The sequence below is a fragment of the Acomys minous genome, assembly GCF_964271855.1.
Source record: "Acomys minous genome assembly, chromosome: 4".
In the NCBI taxonomy this organism is placed as follows: Eukaryota; Metazoa; Chordata; class Mammalia; order Rodentia; family Muridae; genus Acomys; species Acomys minous.
Genome location: NC_140486.1, coordinates 116988778 through 117002339, shown reverse-complemented (window position 1 = coordinate 117002339; position 13562 = coordinate 116988778). Strand labels below are relative to the sequence as shown.

General features: G+C 52.7%; 1 protein-coding gene across 17 annotated transcripts in view; it reads left to right on the top strand.

Annotated features, from left to right (window-relative positions):
• The window catches only part of KIF1A (kinesin family member 1A), an 87896-nt gene that overhangs the window by 41122 nt on the left and 33212 nt on the right, over nt 1–13562 (top strand). For 8 of the 17 annotated variants that reach the window (XM_084780237.1, XM_084780251.1, XM_084780248.1 and 5 more), the window contains 11 exons: nt 93–168; nt 1937–2016; nt 2422–2528; nt 3565–3648; nt 5981–6161; nt 6238–6310; nt 6489–6582; nt 7236–7384; nt 7757–7935; nt 9597–9734; nt 10458–10721. In XM_084780237.1, the coding sequence (XP_084636363.1) occupies nt 93–168; nt 1937–2016; nt 2422–2528; nt 3565–3648; nt 5981–6161; nt 6238–6310; nt 6489–6582; nt 7236–7384; nt 7757–7935; nt 9597–9734; nt 10458–10721 (1425 nt within the window). The remainder of the gene's footprint in view (nt 1–92; nt 169–1936; nt 2017–2421; nt 2529–3564; nt 3649–5980; nt 6162–6237; nt 6311–6488; nt 6583–7235; nt 7385–7756; nt 7936–9596; nt 9735–10457; nt 10722–13562) is intronic. The other 9 variants (XM_084780244.1, XM_084780243.1, XM_084780242.1 and 6 more) reach the window with 2 other exon arrangements.

Here is a 13562-nt window from a genome sequence, read left to right as displayed (position 1 = left end):
ACTACTGATAGTTCCTGGTTGGTGGGTGGGTCAGGCAAGGTGGGAGTAGTCCCGAAAGCCTCGCTTGTACTGACCTCAGCTCTGCCTTTCAGGGAAGCCTTGCTGGCTGAGATGGGTGTGGCCATGAGGGAAGATGGCGGCACCTTGGGTGTGTTTTCTCCCAAAAAGGTAGGAGCTGGGCCATGGTCCTGTGCCATTGTGGACAAGGTGGCATTACCTCTGATGGATGTCAAAGTGTCAGGGGTTCCCGGGGGGGAGGTATAGCAGGATGGGGTTCTGGCCCAGGCATGGGTCAGCCTTACTCAGACTTTCCATTGTGTGGTGGGGTGTCCTGGTGGCTGGGTAATGTGGCATGGGTCTCTGAACTGCCTAAGGTTTTAATTGGATTCCTCAAGATAGGAGCAAGACTTGGGGGTGATGCCCAGACTGGAGAGCTGAGTTTGGTGGACCTAGCTCTTCCCTGAGTCTGTTGCTGGTCCTGGAAGCTTCTGACCTCCCCAGAGCAGCTCCATTGGCTGCAAGGCAGAGAGGCGAAAGTTCATAAAACCAACACTGGTTCCCTGCCATAGCCAGGTTCCATGCCCTGCTTTGTGTCAGAAAGGCCGCCTTGGGGGAAGTGGAGTTAGAGGTCTGGGCATATGGAGATAGGGCCAAGCACCTGTTTGGCAGCCTCCCTAGATTCTGCCGTCCTGCTTTGCACTGGGGCTGCTTAGGAACAATGCATCCAATGATAGCTTGAGGTAGCAGGTTGTGGAGCATGCAAAAGGGCCCAGGTGTATAGGTGTCCCCGTGAGCTCTAGCTAGACCATGCAAGGCTGGTTCACTGTGCACGCACAGAGGTGCTCATGTAAACTTGCCCAGATAAGAGATACATTATGCCCAGAGAGTTCTGTTTTGTGTGTGGGGGTTTTTTTGTTTTTGTTTTTGTTTTTGTTTTTGTTTTTTCATTACTCATATTCCTGGCCTGCAAGCCTAGTGTACCTGGCTGGCTGGACTAGTTGAGGACGGTCAGTGCTAATGGCCAGGACCTCTACACCCTTGCTCAAGGGTGCACTTGAACTTATAGTTCAGTGTGGCAGTGGCTCACCCCATGATGTCCTGGGGAAAACAAGAAGCACTTCCATCCTGGTACCTCTCCCCCAGTTCAGGATCCTTGTTTGGGACATGAGTATACAGTGGCTTCTAAGAAGCTTGTGGGGGAGGGGACTGAGACAAGAAGGCAGTTATCAGTGGGTGTGGGAGAGAGAAGGCAGACACCTTGACCTGGAGTTAGGAAGCTAACAAACAGAGCCTGGATAGCCCAGGGGTGACTCCATCAGCTGGTTTTCCCCAGGTTTCTAGGGGACCCCTCCTTGGCCAGGGTCCTCCATCATCCTGCCTGGTGACAGTCTCATTAGAGAGCCTTCAGTTGCCAGGTTGTTCCCTGGAATGAGCTTTCTGGAGCCTAGGACTCTTGGATTAGAGAGCAGGACCAGGACCAATCCTAGAACCCAGCCTGCACCCTACACACCAGGATCCCACCCACAGATTCCATCTAAGCCTTATACCTAGAGCCTTCCAAGGACCGGGAGCTGTGTCTCCCAGATCTCCCTGCAGCCAAGCTCCCCTACCCCAGATACTCAAACGCTGGCCCCACTGAGCCTGCTGTTGTCAAGATGGGCTGAGCCTGAGCCCAGAGCTTTTTTTTTTTCCTTCCATTTTCCTGACGAGGGGCTGTCAATGTGGTGAGGCCAGCTGAGCTTGGGCCTCTGAGGTTCTGGGTGCCCTACTAAAGGTTCCCTGGGGAACCCTGTCCTCCATGTCTCTTCTCTGACAGGTTGGGGAGGGCAGTATGTTCTCAACAAGCCCAGGTCTAGAAAAGCAGAGGACAGGCAGAATGGCCACTCTGAGAAATTCTGCTCCTGCCCAGGAGAGTGACCCTTCTGTTTCTCCCCAGACACCTCATCTCGTCAACCTGAATGAGGATCCTTTGATGTCCGAATGCCTCCTCTACTACATCAAAGATGGAGTCACCAGGTAGGGTCTAGATGGGTCACCAGCCAACGGGGTGGGGGTGGGGGGTCACAAGGTGAGAAGTTAAAGGTCAGCCTGGGTCTAGTGGGTAAGGGAGTGTGGGCCCCCTATTCCCACCATCCTGCACTGCCCTGTAAGAGCTGAGTTGGGTATCAGCCCACTCTTCTAAAGTGCTGCTGGGAGCCACCTGGGTTTCTCTATAGCTGGGCTGCACTGGTGGTGTCTTGACCACTCTCACTTCCCAATATCCCATGGTACATACACCCTGGTATTTAAAAAAACACCAAACCAAACCAAACCAAACAACAGAATCAGCTGAGCATCCCTGGGAGGCTGCATGCAGGAGTGAGCTGGCAGAGTGGGTATGCTGGGGCCCTGCTGCCCCACTGCCCCATGCTTCCTCAACAGAGTGGGCAGAGAAGATGCAGAGAGGCGGCAAGACATCGTCCTGAGCGGGCACTTCATCAAGGAGGAGCACTGCATCTTCCGGAGTGACTCCCGAGGAGGCGGAGAAGGTAGTGTTGTTCCGCCTCCCCCCTCCCCTTACCCATCCTGCCGCTATCTTGCTGACCAGGCATCAGTGCTCAGTGGGGGGTGGGGTAGGGCACATGCCATCCACCCAGCTTCCCAGCCCTAAGTGGATCCTGAATCATGATTCTGTATAGGAACCATGTGATCATGTGACTCTGGAGGGCAGCTTGAGTGGCACCCTTTGTTAGAAAGGTGTTGGCGAAAGGCCTGATGAATCCTGTGGCCAAGTGGCCGTTGCTTTGGGGAGCCGGCTTCCTTAAAGGCTGGAGCTCGGGGACATGGTGGGCTGCTGAGATAAAGAGGGGGCTAAGTATGTATGGGAGGAGGTAGGGATATTGTGTGGGCAGCAGGACCAGGGGGCCACATGAATTGAGCCCAGTGTAGGGTTGAAGTGGTTTTGAGAGCATGCTCTCCTGTTGGCTGAGGAGCAGCGAGTCTGTTTTCTCTGCCTGCCCACCGCTGCCCTGCACAAGATGGTGCTGCCTCCGTGCTGGGCCTGCTGTGTTGAGGTGAAGACAGTGTGCCCATGCCTCTGAGTGCAGGGCCATTGCCCAAGACAGACGGCATCTGACATCCTCAGATAGCCTGCGAATCCGTTACCGAGTCCATGTCCATATTGGCCACCTTGGGATGGTGGCCCCTAAATGGTGCTTGGGACACTCCTAGATTTTCATGTCCACAGATCCTCTTTTCTCTCCTGTGCAAATGAGTCAAAGGGGTCTAGGACCTCTTTGGGGACATGTTAGCCACTATTTATTACTCTTGTCCACTTACAGATCTGAAGAAAAGCAAGCACAGCATTGCCTCCCAGCCTTGGCTTGGGCCCACGTGTCTCTTTCTTGACATTTTTCTCCTTTACTAAGTGGATGGGACCCTCGGGCTCCTCCAGGTGTCTTACTCTTGGCCAGGTTCTATGGCCAGCAGCAACGAGGAGCCGGACTGGTGCCTACCAGGGGCCAGGAGAACTGAGCCACTGAAGTAATGACATCTCACAGAGACACCCTCCCCCCTCTCTTGTAGCCGTGGTGACCCTGGAGCCCTGTGAAGGAGCAGACACGTATGTCAATGGCAAGAAAGTCACTGAACCCAGCATCCTTCGGTCAGGTATGGCTAGGAGAACTCGGGGACTTCCAGGTAGACGAGGCACGAGGCAAAGGCTTTGTGCACATCCTCTCTAGGGCACAGTTTGTTCCCAGCAAAAGGCAGCTCCGCTACGGGCACCTGTTCAGCCCCCTGAGACTCTGTAGTCCCCAGATTGGACACTTGAGGGCTGGAGTGCCTCGACCTGAGACTTCAAATGCAGAGGAGGCCCCACTCACAGAGTAATACTGAGTTAGTGCTGAGTGGGAAATTGGGGCAGGAAGTCCTGAATGGCTACTTTGTTGGGCCTAGGCTTGGGGGAGAGGGTCAGAGCCAGACAGACGCTTGGTCAAATGGTGATACTACAGAGAAGTCAGTGTGGGACAGATTAACACCCACCCAGTAGCAGTTTCCTGGGCCTGAGTACTGTAAGAACACATATAAGGAGACGTCTCTAGGAGCTGACTAACAGTTCATCTGTTGCTGTGACAAAGTACCCGAGAAAACAATCTAGGGGAAGAAGGATATATTTTGGCTCTCGGTTTCAGAAGCATCATTTCATTGCCACTGCTTTGGGCCTGTGGTGAGGCAGAGCATCATTGTGGGTCAGAGCCACTCACCTCTTGGTAGCCAAGAAGCAGAAGAGAGAACAAGAAGGTTCTGGGAATAAGACCTGTTCTCCAAAGACACTCCCTCTACTTCCTCCAACAGGCCCCACCCCGCACTCACTCATCCACCATGAGCTCATTGGTAGATTAATCTATCAGTGATGTTAGTACTGTCATGATCTGATCACCTCTTAGTAGTGCCACTGGCTGGGCCCTTAGCCTTCCACATATGAACCTATGAAGGAGACACCATGTTGAACTGATAGCGTTCTATTCCTAGTCTCCCAGCCTGTGCCTATCTCACAATGCAAAGTGTATTCCATCTGTCTCCAAGAGTCTTCGCGTACTTAAAGTTCCAGCATTGCATAGGAGCCCAAATTTAGTGTCCTCTTAGACTTAGGGCAAACTTATAAACCCAAAATAGAAATGATACACTTCTGATATATGTGAGACAGGGTGTACATTCTCATTCTGAATGGGAGAAATAGAAGATGAGTAAAGAGGAATGGGGCTGAAGCAAAGACCCAGAAGGGCAAATGTGAAATCCTAATCCCCATGGTTAGAAGAAAGGGCATGTGGTGATATGATGTGACCTTCAAAGGCCTGGAAAGCCTCATCCCTCTGGCCTCCCCATCCATAGCCCACATGGTTTATTTCCGTGTGTGTGTGTGTGTGTGTGTGTGTGTGTGTGTGTGTGTGTGTGTACATATGTGTGTGTAATACATACAGGCACATATTTAAGCCATATATATGGGTTGTTTATATGTATGTATATATTATATGTACGTATGTATATATATTATATGTGTATGTATGTATGTATGTATGTATGTATAGCCTGGACTCTCAGAATTTCCTTTGAGATCTGTTTGGAAACCTCTGTACTACATCACTCTAATGGTCCACGTGTCTGCAAAATCAGCATCACTTAGGCAATGCTAAGCCTACTGCCAGCTTGAGAGGTAACACCCTGCTTGGCTCCTGGCTGCAGTGGCCAATGAATACCTGAGTGACTGGCTATAAGGAAGCGCTCGCTGAGACAGACCTTCCTTGGCTCTGCCTTTACGTGTGCTTTTTTTTCCACTAAAACTTCCAAGTTTTTCAAGTCTTCCTGCTCTGGTCATTGCTCCACACTGTTATTATAAGCCTGGCTAAAAGCAACTGTTAAAGCCCATACCGCTACCTGGATGCCATGCTGCCTGGAAATGTCTTCCACTAAATTAGTCTAACACTTCGAAATTCGGCCTCCCTCCCACACATATTAGCACATGGACAAAATGTAGCTGTGTTCTTTGCCAGAATGTAATGTGCATAGCCTCAAGCCTGAAGCCCCAAGAGACTCCTTGTTCTCGTCAGAAACCTCATGAGCAGCCCTTACATCTGCTTTCACATCAGTGTCCTAATCCTTTGAACTTCTGTCCTTTGAATTAAGCTGTCCTTAGGGAATCATGGGGCTTCTGTAGCCTGTATCTTTAAACTTTACCAAATGCCTCCTGCAAAGCCTAAACCACATAGTGAAGGGGGCTGGGTTTGAGATTCAACAAAGGTACCCATTCCATAAAGAAAGGTAATTTGGAGCAAGGGTTTGGGGGCCTGGATGCTTTTCCTGAGGTTGGTCACACTGGGATACTGAGGTGGAGGAAGTGCCTGCACACACACACACACACACACACACACACACACACACACACACACACACACTTCTTCTCTGTTGGAATCCACTGGTTGGTTTTGCTTCCATCTCCCAGGAAACCGCATCATCATGGGGAAAAGCCACGTGTTCCGGTTTAACCATCCTGAGCAGGCCCGCCAGGAGCGCGAGCGGACGCCCTGTGCGGAGACACCTGCTGAGCCAGTGGACTGGGCCTTCGCCCAGCGTGAACTGCTGGAGAAGCAAGGCATCGACATGAAGCAGGAGATGGAGCAGAGGTGAGGCCTGGGGGCCGGCTGCTGACCTGCCAAGGTCCGATGGACTTCTATTCACCTAATGCTCGCTCTCTCACAGGCTTCAGGAGCTGGAGGACCAGTACCGGCGGGAACGGGAGGAAGCCACATACCTGCTGGAGCAGCAGAGGCTGGTGAGGATGCCCATCAACTTCACGGGCCCCTATCTGCTCTATCACCCTGGGAGAGTGGACCTCTGCTCCCTCTGGCCACCCTCTCTACTGGCCTGGCCCCTCTCTTGCACTCCGCCGGGCTGGAGTGAGGCCGTCGCAGTCTCTGTGGTGGAGCCACAGGCTGTGACTTTCTTTTCAGGACTATGAGAGTAAGCTGGAAGCCCTACAGAAGCAGATGGACTCCAGGTATTATCCAGAGGTTAACGAGGAGGAGGAAGAGCCAGAGGATGAAGGTAAGAGACTCTTGAGACAGCATGTTTCCCACCAACAGGGCCTGAAAAAGCAGACCCCAGCTAGCTCACTAGAAGTCAGTGGATGTGAACTTTCGCCCTCCTTCATCCTGGGTTCTACCGTATAGGCAGGATTTGGGAGGTTGTACTAAAGCAAGTGGCCACACGTCTTTGTTAATGGGGAGTGGGCCAGAACCACTGTATGGGACCTGGTCCACTATGGACCTCATGGTGGCGCACAGACCTGCTTTGACTTTCAACATATTAGAAAAGCTCATCTGAGAAGCCTACTTAGTCTTGAGGTGACCTTGGGCCTTTCCACACTGCTTGCTTGGCTGGTCTTTCTGCTAGGGTCTACTCCACATTAAGAGGACTGCGTGTGGAATTTGGAATGTAAGTGTCAGGGCTCCAGCCTAGCATGGGAGGGGCTGTTCAGGGCCTCTAGCTGGGAAGAGAGGGGCCAGAACCCAGCAAGTCTTCCAGATTAGCCTGCTGTTGAACATCTACCTCTGGCCACAGTGACTACGAAGGGGCTACTCATCGTTTTACTACAGGACCCTCTCAGCTAGTCCCACAGCGTCTTGATCTTTCAGAGGTCAGGTTGTGGTAGGCTATATTGTGGCTTTCTTTGATGACCGACACGGCTTCTCCCACAGTCCAGTGGACAGAGAGGGAGTGTGAGCTGGCATTGTGGGCCTTCCGGAAATGGAAGTGGTACCAGTTTACTTCTCTACGGGACCTGCTGTGGGGCAATGCCATCTTCCTGAAAGAGGCCAACGCCATCAGCGTGGAGCTAAAGAAGAAGGTAGGAGCCATCGGAGGGGGGGTTCCTCGCAAGTGACTGTCTGGTTGCCTTTAGTCACAACTCAGTATCAGCACTCAGCTGACCAGAGGGGGTACACAGGACCTTGTCTGGACTCGGTACCCATTGTGAGCGGTTAAAGGAGGCACTGGGGACTGGCTAACATAGATCCCTCTCTGGCTTTGCTTGGGAGTCAACAAGCAGTGGCGAGAATGAGGGTGGGCGCCATTTTTTTTTCAGAGGTCAGTTGAGTGGTTTGGTGAACTGTGGAATATAGAACTGAGATCTCAAGGGGTGCAAGAGAAGCCCCCTGGGAACCTACCTGGCTTCCACTCAGCAAAGGGTGGATGAACGGTCATCTCTTGCCCCATCCAGGTCCAGTTCCAGTTTGTCCTCCTCACAGACACCCTGTACTCCCCACTGCCGCCAGACCTGCTGCCCCCAGAAGCTGCCAAAGACCGAGAGACCCGGCCCTTCCCCAGAACCATTGTCGCAGTGGAGGTCCAGGACCAGAAGAATGGGGCCACCCACTACTGGACGCTTGAGAAGCTCAGGTGCAGATGGTGGGCAGGGGTGTTCTCTAAGGAGAGAAACAGGCTGGCCTTCACAAAGATGCCACTGGGTCCCCTGGTGTGATGTTTTTGTTCTGCATTGAAGGAGCACTTAGGCAGCAGAGGGGCCCGGAAGGTGGCTCAGTGTCCCCAGCCAGGACTGTGCCAAGGGCCTCAAAGACAGGGGGGTCCCCGGGCTTCTCCACACTGCATGCCTGAGGGAAGTCATCTCCTCAGCACCCAAAGGCTAAAGGCCTGGACAGGTGGAAGAGTGGCTGTAGTGTGCCTCCATCGTGACATTTCTCCACTGCTTGTGTATTGTAAGAGCACTTCCGCCTCCTTGGACACTTCCTCTAACTCATGCGAAGTCTTCAGTTAATGAAGGTGACTGGGTGATGTCATAGGCACCTGCATGAGAGAGAGTAGAATGGGCTCACAGCCCTGGGAATAGGTGCCTGTGGGGCCATGACTGCACACCGGGGCGGGCCAAGAGTAGGAAAGCCAGAATGTTCCTTGGACTTCTGAGGAAAATGTGGAGTGGCAGATCTCTAAGGACCAGCTCCCTGGAACAAGGCCACCTTGGACAAGGGGCCTTCCTAGTCTCTTGCTGTGCTGGGTGATTGAATCCGAGAGAACAGGGTCAGGTGTGTGAGACCTTAGGAAGAGAGGAGGTGGGGTGTGGACTTGGGATCCATTGGTTTGTATGCAGAAGGCCGGCTTACTAGCAGCTGTTTTCAACCCTTTTGGGAGTTGAGGGAGGGTCTCCTAAGACCATCAGAAAACACAAATATCTATCTACATTATGATTCATAGCAGTAGCATTGCAGCTATAAAATAGCAACGAAATCATTTTATGCCTGGGGGCGTCACCACAACTATATTAACAAGGAACTGTACTATAAGGCCGCAGCGTTAGGAAGGTTGAGGACCACTGAGGTAGGTAGAGAGGGCTCTTCTCAGTCAGCCAGGCCTCCTGAAGATGGCAGATATGGACAGCACAGCATGATTAGTAGGCATTCCTATTTCTTGCTCAGTCTGTATGTGCCTATATGCTCTCCACACACCCCGTCCGTGTTCTCCCAAGAAGCCAGGTTGAATATATCACCATCAGTAGTGGATGTTTAGCCCTCCGGAAGCCAAACTCTGAGCCACCTGGCATGCACAATCTCATATTCTTCCTCCATTTTGTCTTACCTGGAGGGTAAGAACTTAAAAGCCACTGTCTTCTCCATCCCTTCTGCCCCATCCGAGCTCACTGCAAGAGCTTTCAGGGCTGGCATACAAATCCTATTTCTGAGCTACTACAGGGAGTCTTCCTGTTTCTCTGTCAATTTCCCAACTACCAAAAGGCACCCATGAATCATTCAGCCCTCTGTTATTGTTTGTCTCTGGCCTTGTCATGCCTGTTCAGGTCACCTTGCTGTCGCCAAGCAAGGCCTGAGACGCATCTGTGGTGAACCTCCATGGTCATTTATAAGTGTCCTATGGATGTTGAATTCTGAGAGCCACAGGAGGGCTTCTAGCTTGCAGACGTCTGAGCCAGTGACCCTAGCCAGACGCTGGAGATGGAGCCAGGCCAGGTCTCATGTCCTAGAAGAAGGAATGGGGTGCCAAGCTGCTTCTGGGCAGTGGTCTGAGTTCATATGGTCTTTGAACCCTGACAGGCAACGCCTGGATCTGATGCGGGAGATGTACGACAGAGCAGCGGAGGTACCCTCCAGCGTCGTTGAGGACTGTGACAACGTGGTGACCGGTGGAGACCCCTTCTATGACCGCTTTCCCTGGTTCCGGCTGGTGGGCAGGTGGGCACCTCCTCCCTTTCCTTGTAGAGAAAGTGAGAGAGAGAGAGATGGCAGCGAGGTCAGAGCCTAGACCCTGAACTGCCCTGGCCTTAAGTAATGGAGGAGCCATATTCATATTCCATTCTTGTCATTCCTTCTCAGTTACCTGCAGACCCAAACTTTTTAGGAGACCTAGGGTGCCATCTTGTCACCACTGCCTATACCTACTGTGCCACATGTCCATGTGTGTGTGCCCTCGTGCGTGCGTGTGTGTGTGTGTGTGTGTGTGTGTGTGTGTTGTCCAAGTACCCAGGGGCCTAGAGCAGGCATTCTAGGTCACTGGTGTTTTGGGGGTGGGGACACAGAGGCAAGATTAGAGGTTACCACCTCCTTGTTTTCCTTTTCCCATCTGGTGTCTGCACCTAGCCTCTGACACCCACGTAAGTCAAGGAGGTCCTCAAAGAGCTTTTGCTATGGCCAGCCTGGACCCTTGTTCTCACTCATACCTGTTGGCGGTGCTCTCCAGAACGTTCTACTGAGCATGGATTTTGTTGTCGTTGTTAGTTTGGGGTGTTTTGTTTTGTTTTCTCTCCCCAGCCAAGGGACTGGCCGGGTTCATTTTTGTTTCTTGATGGTTGGTGTTTGGTTTTAAAACAGAAGTCCTCCTTGTCCCTCTCCACCCTGCCCCACCTTCCCTGGAGTAGCTGGTGTTAACTTCTCTCTGTCTTGTCGCACTAACCTCAGTTCAGTCATCTCTGGCTGCAACAGCTACCCTCTTCTCAACACATGCATGAGCGAGCGCATGGCTGCTCTCACCCCCTCCCCCACCTTCTCAAGCCCCGACTCCGACACCACCACCACCGAGCCTGCCGAGGAGCAGAGCGTGGGGGAGGAGGAGGAGGAGGAGGAGGAGGAGGACCTGGAGGACGACGTCTTTCCGGAGCACACGCTGTGCGACGGCCGGGACCCGTTTTACGACCGGCCCCCCCTGTTCAGTTTAGTAGGAAGGTTGGTGAGGTTGAGGCACGCATGCTGGGGAGGAACCAGCTCTTTTGCACAGGAGCACTGCTGTGGCACAATCGATCGGGTATCAGGGTAGACACCGGACTCTCTGGGCCAGGCAGGCTAGGGCTAGCCTCTGAGGGGGCTGAGACTCAGTGGGGAAGAGTCTGGGTCCAGTGGTAGTAAAGGTTCAGGCTAGGAAACACACAACTCTAGCCAAGAACTGTCCCACCCAGGTGGCTGGGATAGTTCCTGTAGTGGCCATAGGAAGCAGCCAAGACTCAGGCACTTGGCGCTAATGATTTGCCCAGGGCTCAAGGGTGTATTTGAGAGAGAGGTGGGAAGAAATTGCCAGGCAGGATGCCCCAAACTCTTGTCTTGGGAATCAGCTTTGTTCAGCTGAGGTGGCTCTGTGCACTCCACTGTAGTCCAAAGAGAAGGTTCCTTATGTCCTCAGTGCCACCTTGTTCTGAGAGAAGGAGCAGGGCAGGGAGGAAGAGCCTCTACTTACCTTAATGTTGTGGAGACTGGCTGGCGAGAGCAGCTCCAAGGCCTTGACCTCCCAGGCTAGCGTGATGAGATGGGTAGGTGCCCTGGCTCCTTAGTTAGGTGAGTTGCAGAGTTGCAGAGAAGCCCTGGCTACTTAGTTAGGTGAGAGAAGCTGAGTTTGGGGGCTGGGGGGGGGGTGCACCACAGGGAGGTAGATCCAGTTGCCAGCTACAGCAGTAAGGCAAATGACTTCAGAAGTACTATGGTGTGTAGTCTGCTTGCTTGGAACAGCAGCGGACGGTTTTAGCAGCACCCTCCCCTGGGGTTTAAGATTGCTTCTAGGACAATGCTCTTGCTCTTGGAGCACAAATATTCAAAGCTGAAGGCTCAGCATGGTCTCTTGCAGACTATGTCCTTCCTGTGGAGTTCCTTGCTTGCTTGAATGCAGGTGATGGCATGAGACACCCTCCCCCCTTTCAGAAGATAGCAGGTCCCATGTCACTGGCAAGGATCTACTCTGATTAATTTAACTGTCATCAGCTGGCATTAGGTAGCTGGCCAGCTAGACAAATGGATAGCATCTGCCTCCAAGATACCCTAAGTCTGGACGTCTACCCCGCTGGGCCTGCTCAAGAAGTGCAGGCTTTGTACAGGCTTCTCTTACCAAGCCTTGGGCTATAGTAGTAGACGTGCCCCCCCCCCATGCCTGCTGGGCCCTGGGAGTGGTTCCGCGTGTCAGGTAGCCAAGGGGTCAGAAGACACAGGGGTCAATGACATGAGGAGAAATGGGGTCTGGGCTCTGCAGTCTCACAAAAAGAGCTGGGTCCTTCCAATGTTGTTTCCCCTCTTGTGGATTTGAGATTTCACAAAATGACCAAACTTAGAAAAAAGTTGTTCGTGAGAGGCCTGGCCCCCTGTATTACGGGGTGGTCTGTGTAAGGCTTCATTTGGCAACACCCTGACCTTTTGGTTTGGCAAGAATTGGCTTCTCCGCGCAGCAGCTATGCAGGCCTAGCCCTGAGGAGGGCTCCACCTTGGTTTTCTTTTTATCCTCTGGTAGCTGCTGGCTCTCTCTCCAAAGCTTAAGCAAAATTGGGGTGCCCACTCTTATCCCCTCTTGGAAAGGCTTTCCTGGGTCCCAGCATGCGTCTCTGCACCTCACCAATCTGTGGTTAGCGCTGCCTCCTCCCTCCTGCCTCGCCACGCGTGCCGCTCTGCCCGTTCTGCTCTTTTGGGCATTTTAGTCTGCTTCAAGGTGCTCTGGGTCCTGGGCAGTTCTCTCATAGGCATAGCCAGGGCCCCTCCTCACATCCAAGTTCTCTGACGGTCAGGTTTCAGATGGCCTGGAGACATGGGTGAGTTAACTAAGTGAGCCCAGAGGCACCTATTCCCTTTGCCTGATCAACACATTTCCAGAAGATGGGTATGGGGCACAGGTACTACAGAGAAGAGAACAAGAGTTAAAGGCCTAGGGGAGGGGCTAGGAAGGGTACCAGGTAGGTAAATGTTGACCCAGCAAGAGACTATACGCGTTAGCTCTGTGCAACCCTGGGCCTCTCAGTTCCATGCTGAGGCCTTTTGTCTTTGCCAGTGTAGCTGCTATGGCACGGCAAGGTTGACCAGGGCTGTGCTCTGACCCTGCAGTGGCTGACATTAGATTCTAGTCATATCTGGTGCCTGGAGAATGGGTAAGATAAAGACTAGAGTATATTGTCCCCACCATGAGCAACGTGTGCCTGGATGTCCGTCTCCCAGGTGTGCTGGCCAAGTGAGTTCTACACAGAGTGGGGCACCGAAGTTTTCCAGATGCAGCCATGGCCCCTTCAAAACCAGCACTGCCCCTGGGAGGCAGTCCAGAGATCTTTTCTAGCCAAATGACCCCACCACAGTGCCAAGTAGACCGAACTGGTCATTTAGAGAAGATGGGGGTGGGCATTGCATCCTTTTTGCCTTCTCTGGCATCTGACCCCCACAGCGGCAGCTAGACTCCGCCCACCCAGTTCCCATTTGAGCCATCTGGGGATCATGAGGTCAGGGAGCATCCTGAGTTTTGGGCCACAAATGGGTCTTTTCCAGTACCTAACCCTAGTCTCAGCAGGAGATTGGGGTTACATGTGGGCTGCATCTTTCCCACAGTTTGAATGCAGATCCCGGCAGCCTGGATTTCCCCCTCTAATGGGAGGAGGTTCTTAAAGCTGGAGATACAATATTAGCTGCACTAACAACCAATGAGCAACAGGGCTGAGAGTGACCTAGAAGGCAACTTGCAGCTCCCATCCTAGCTCAGGCCCTCGCTGCCAGCCCTCACTTCTGCCCGATATTTTGTGAGCCATCATGTGGTTGCTGGGAATTGAACTC